The 6,162-nt window shown below is 39.4% G+C and overlaps 1 protein-coding gene across 1 annotated transcript; it reads right to left on the bottom strand.

Annotated features, from left to right (window-relative positions):
• Window positions 1–400: 400 nt before the first annotated feature.
• Window positions 401–5,943, bottom strand: LOC142174455 (uncharacterized). The gene is made up of 3 exons (XM_075240251.1): window positions 5,608–5,943; window positions 5,428–5,514; window positions 401–670 (listed from the first exon to the last, which is right to left on the bottom strand). Exons 1-3 carry the CDS (start codon window positions 5,941–5,943, stop codon window positions 401–403), a joined length of 693 nt encoding a protein of 230 aa, XP_075096352.1.
• Between the last annotated feature and the right edge of the window lie 219 nt (window positions 5,944–6,162).

Raw genomic sequence — 6,162 nt, 5'->3', positions numbered from 1 at the left:
GGGCTGGGATGAAGCCTTAATAAGAAAATAAAAAATTAATATATGGCAGATCATTGAGAAAAAAAACAAATTAAAATTTAATAGTAATACAAACGTACCTGCGCTTGTGATAGATTCGCCGCACCCGACGACGATGAGTAAAAACTCAACCTGCGCCCACCATCCACGACTCGGGTCGGCCTATCCTCAGCTGCGATCGATGGGCCTAAAAAGAACTGCTCTATATCTGCGGTGAAGCTCGTTCCCTTATCAACGATGGATCTGACGGCGTGACCTACGATGCTGGCAGCCCTAGCTGAAGGTTGTACGATGGCATACTACTAGAAGGCTCGTCCTGTTGAGGGATGTAACCTGGCTGATCATCTCCAAGATCCTCAATAGGTGCCTCAACTCCCCCTTGCTAGGGACCACCTCCTTTCCATCCCCCACAACCCTGTAGGGAACCCCTGGCTCGTGCCCGTCCCCTCGGGCGTACGACAGGCCTACCCTGATTGTAGTGCTCTGGCGCCACATACTCAGCAGCATAATCTAACCTATCATCCTCTCTGGCTCGCTGCAGTGTCCGGAGAGCCAGCTCTACCACCAGCCGGCCATACTCAGTGACTGTAGGATTATCAGCATGTTGCTGCATCTGCAGTCCCAACTGGTAGAATAAATGATGACCAATAGCCTGCACAACATTTAAAATATTAATTATAGAACGCTATATCATAGTTATAAGTATGGGTTCCAAAAAAAAATATACCAGTGTCTCGTGTCTCCCGGCATATGGTCTGTACCGACCGCCAACTTGATGAATTTTTTTTGGGGTTCCCGATCATCAGTCGGGTAATGCGGCGGTACCAGGACGTATAAATCTCAATAGTCGGTGCCTGGATCTATAAAGGTGGGCCGGAATCAGGTCCTCTCACTGGTCCCAAGTAGAAACCTGCGCCTCTAGCCATAATTGGGCAGGCCAGCTATCAAGTCGTCGATGTATGGCGTCCAGATGAACTATCAAATAATAACATAAAAGTGAGTATGCGCAGCACAAGTGAATTTATAACAAGTAAGTTTAGGTACATATTTACCTATGCGGCCTCCAGCATATCCAACACATCCCTGACAAGGGGGAGATTATGATGAGCATCAATGGCTCGGTAATTTCCACACCGGAGAACCCACCTCCTATCTAGAGGGAGAAACGGAGGTGCTACATCCGAAGATAATGGTGGTAGAGGTGGTTGCAACAGCAGGAACCGCTCTCATGCTCAAACCTAACATACAAGGTCGACGTAAAATTTAAGAGTCATTTTGATTATATAGAATTGGAAGTAACGAACAGAGTATTCGAATATGTTTTCACCTGTAGAAGCGGCAGACAACCACATACGTCGCTCTAGGTGCCATGCTAACCCGGCACATACTCTTGTACAGGTAAGCGAGAATAGCAGCACCCCAGCTGTACTGGGGTAACTCATCTAGTTGCTGAAGATGATGTAGAAATCACATACTCACTAGATTTCCCAAAGTGCTCGGGAACAAGACACCCCCAAAAACAAGGAGCAGTGCCAACCTCGTGTACCGATGAATATGTAGAACATATGTCTCGCCTGTGATGTCGGGGTGCTGTGAGCATGTGATTTTTGCCCTATATGAATTACTCCCACAAATTCAAAACAAAATAATTTTTTCCATTATTTGCAATTTCGTGGAATTTCGTAGCATTTTTGTTATTGTTTGCATTTGTCTGTGCATGTTTAATTTTGTTTAAATTATGAAAAATACAAAAATATGTTACATTTGAATTTAGGATTTAATTTTGCATTTTTAAACCAATTAGTAATTTAGTTGCTTTACAAAAATGGAAAATCACAAAAATGGTTTATTTTGCATTGTTCAATTTTTAGATTTGAATTTTGTTGGTTTTACTTTAATTTATTATTTAATTAGTTGTAATAATTATTAGGTTTAATTAATTTAATTTTCTAGGATAATTTGGTTTAGGAATTAAGTTGGGTTTTGTTTTATTTTCATTTTTAGAAAAAAGAAAAGGAATTAAAAGAGAATTGAAAAAAGAAGGAAAGAATTGAGAAGGATCAAATTTTACGCCAAATTAATTAAATTCCCCAGCCCAAATCATTTTCTTCCCAAACCCATGTAAACCCGACCCAAATTGTCCCTAAACCCGACCCACTCCCCAAATATACGCAGAAGAGATACACGGAGACTCCCCAAGCCCTAAATCTCAAACGAACATTGTTCCTCCATCATTCTCACTCGAACCAAGCCCCAAATTTAGTCCAACTTCGGGCGAGTGAATCCCAAATCCTTAACCCACACGTCCCTCCTTCTCTCATTTTGCCGTTGCTAATGGTTTCTGATGCAAGATTCCCATCCCCTCTCACTCGCTCGAATTCAAGTTTTACCATACGATTTGAAGGTTCTGGAGACGAGATATTGGATGAGTGTAAGGCGTTGGATTGATTTCACTCAATTCGAGCCCCACATTCATCAAGGATTCGTCTTCAAAAGAAGCCTTATCCGATTTTGTGAAGGAGGGAGATTTTTCTAGAGTTCTTGAGTTTTTTGGTGTGAGGTTGCTTCAGGTTTTTCTTTTCAACCTTCTTCAGAAAAAGAAAAGAATAAGCAATATATATATATATATATATATATATATATATATATATATATATATATATATATATAGTCTGAGTTCGATTTCATTCAAGTTTTACTGCATTTCAAGATTCATCAACAAAAATCATCAAAAACAGATTTCATTTTTTTTTTTTTTTGCATTTCTTCTTTCTCCTGATTTCTGGTCCTCAACAATGGAGCTTGATTAAAGTTTGAGTTGGAATTTGCGTTTAAGTCCTAAATCTCGGTATCGTTTCAAATTTCTGTCTGAGCTTTTGATCTCTACTCGCTTTTGTTGTTGATTGCTAGTATTAGCTATTGAATTTCACTTGTATTCCTCGTTCGAGCAAAGTTAATCAGAAGTGTTTATCGATTCCAGGTTCATTTCTTCTTCATTTTTATTTGTTTTTCCGTGATTCTGTGTCGTGTGCTCATGTTCTATTATGTTTTAGTCTAAGACTGCCTGAAAGTCAGTGTTTGTTGTTTAGATTAAAGGCTGAGTTCTGTTGGCCTTGATTCAGGTTTGTTTCTGTTTTTGTGTTTATTCTATATTGGACGAGCGATTGTATGCACCGATATAATGGTTGCAGTTGTATAAATTCGCCCACTCGTTTGTTAAATTTGAGCAATGAAACAAATTCATGAAACCTTAAGGGTGGAAGCCTTCTTGTTTGATCATTTCTGCTGGTTTAGCTACAGTTTGAGTGCTAAGTGATTGTTGGGCTTGGTTCACTTGTGAATTAGTGGATTGACACGCATTTAGCTTCACTATAAGGCCACAGAGATTAATGTTCACGTTTCCAACAGTCATTTCTGTCCTTAGGCTTCTTGAACAGAATTAAACATGAAAATTGTGAAGTATTATGGCTGCCTAGTAGCCATCAAAGTTGGTATATATGGGAATGAGTTTTGAAAAAGAATTCTTGTTTGTGTGTGGAGTTTAAACTTGCAATAAGCCATGAGACTCCTTCTAATCACTGTCCATTTGGTGGTCAATTAGTTCGGCAGCTTACGGATATTCATTAAACTTCGATTTGTTTGGTTTTCACTTGTATGATTGGGGCGTAACTAACTGCATATCATCTGAGCAAGTTGCCAATAAGAGGCATGTTCATGTGTTCGTATCTTAAGTATTCTTGACTGTATCTGTTGGTTTTTGTTCGATTTCGGTCATTGTTAGCTGTGCAATCTCGTCTGTTGTAGATGCTGGAGTATTTCGGCCTCTGAAATTTCTTGAGCCAGGTAGTTTGAGCTATGAGGGGCACTGTGTTGTCATTATTTCGCTGATTCTGTATAGCTAGGCCTACCAGTTCTTCTTCACCTCTATTTGGTCCAATTCTTGTTTGTTTCGCTGTTGTCCGAAATGTGTTTGCAGTTTAAATGACTACTGCAGGAGATTTTACCGCTATGAAATCTGTATCTATGTATTCACTTCAATACTCTGCCAAAGGAATTGTGAACCATTATCGTACTTTCTCTGAGTTTGTTGTAAGTCTTGTAACTCCTTTGCTGGTGTAAGTTCAAAGCTAGTGTTAAGAACCTTGTGTGATATTTTGTGTCATCTATTAGAGTTATCCGTTGGTTTAGTTAGGATAAAAAGCAATCCAGGTTCGTGATAGTTTCAGCTTGACTGAATTATTTGTTTAGTTGAATTTATTCAATTGCCGTTTTATTTCTTTCCGATAAATTTTGTTCCTGAAACACATTAACATCATCGATTAGGTTGTAATTTGATTCGATCTTTAGAAAATTTTTTCTCTTTGATGAATGATTCAACCTGGGTTTGCAACATATGAACTGAGGTATTGAACAATTCGTTCCATTTGTCTGTGTCGAAAGAACTCTTTTTGCTTCTTTGAGCTTCGCCATTGCAGCTGAAAGAAATCGATAGAGCTTAACATCTTGATTTTAACCACTAGTTAGTTTGGTTTTTGTTGTTGTGATTCTGTAATAAACTCAGTATGTTAGTGGCTAAATGTAAATATCACTGTTTGGTATTATTTGTTTAGTTAAGTGATATCCTTTACTCAATTGTGATTATCGAGTGGCTAGTTCTGCATCCTCACTAAGAATGAATAGCATAAGTTAAACATGTATCAATTGTATGAGTATGTTCAATCAATTCCTGATGCATGGGTTTGGCTTTTCATTGGTTTATGTAGTCTAAATCCAAGGCTCTTGACCTTCCCACATAATCCCTAGAAATCGGGGCGTGCCATTTAGTTAAATTTTCCATGGCCCTCGCAAAGTTGCAAATGCGTAGTTGTTTTAAGCGCGTTACTTTAATAATTTACCTTCCTAAACTCGGGTGCGCATTTATATGACCCAAATATAAATCTCCACAACGTTAGATAAAATATGTCGAGAGTCGTGGGTGCATTTATGTGATGTGGTTCAAGACGTATTTTAAATGACGTTGCAATTTTCTTTAAAAATGATTAAAAGCGGTTATAAAGTTAAAATTGGCGTAGGTTCATAATTGTTTAAAATCATATGATTAAGCCGAATATAGCAGTTGAGCGATCGTACTAGAACCGCGGAACTCAGGAATGCCTAACACCTTCTCCCGAGTTAATAGAATTCCTTACCCGGATTTCTGGTTCGCGGACTGTAATATAGAGTCAATCTTTCCTCGATTCGGGATTTAATACCGGTGACTTGGGACACCATAAATTATCCCAAGTGGCGACTCTGAATTTTTAATAAATTAATCCCGTTTCGATTGTCACTTTAAGTTGGAAAAAACTCCCTTATATATACCCTTTCTGAGGGGGTGTAGGTAAAAAGGAGGTGTGACAGGTGCAATACCTCCAAATGTTTTCTAATAGTTGTCACAGAAATGCGACTGCCCCCTGAAGCTGCAGCCTCACCCTGTGGCCTGAAACCAGTAAACTGCTGCAACAAGTCCAAATACTAAGCACGCGTCATAGATCTCATATACTGAGGCAGTGCAACGACCAGTCCATCAGCAGGCAGCCTATATAAAACCTGAACATCCTGAAGCGTGATGGTGGCCTCGCCAATGGGCAGGTGGAAAGTGTGTGTGTCCGGTCGCCACCGCGCTATCAACGCTATGATCAGAGACCAGTCGAGCTGCAGCCGCCCAATCTCAAAAATCCTATAGAAGCCTGTATCACGCAGGCGCTGGACTACGCGGGAATGGAAACCTCTCTCCCTCATAAAGTCCCACACGCCGTCCACTCTCCTGGTACGGAGAGTCTGCTCCACTAGCTCTCCCTCCCATACGTAGGCGAACCTATGATCGCCCTGTAACACTAATATCTCATCCGATAAAGGTCCATGATGCACAGCCGGCATGTCCATATCGTCTACTGTAAATTAAACAACATTAATTGTGTGTTACTTTTATAAATTAAATATTTAATTATTTAATTGGACAGAGTATATATCTATGGGTTTCAGGCTCGATATTTGAGGCCCAATAGCACCAAGCTATCCTGAATTCTTATGTGTGTCAATTTTAATATTTTTAGAATTTTGTTGTGTTATAATAATTAATATTTAATTATTTAATTCGACGGA

This window comes from Nicotiana tabacum, chromosome 20 (genome assembly GCF_000715075.1).
Source record: "Nicotiana tabacum cultivar K326 chromosome 20, ASM71507v2, whole genome shotgun sequence".
Taxonomy (NCBI): Eukaryota; Viridiplantae; Streptophyta; class Magnoliopsida; order Solanales; family Solanaceae; genus Nicotiana; species Nicotiana tabacum.
This window is presented reverse-complemented; position numbering and strand designations above follow the sequence as displayed.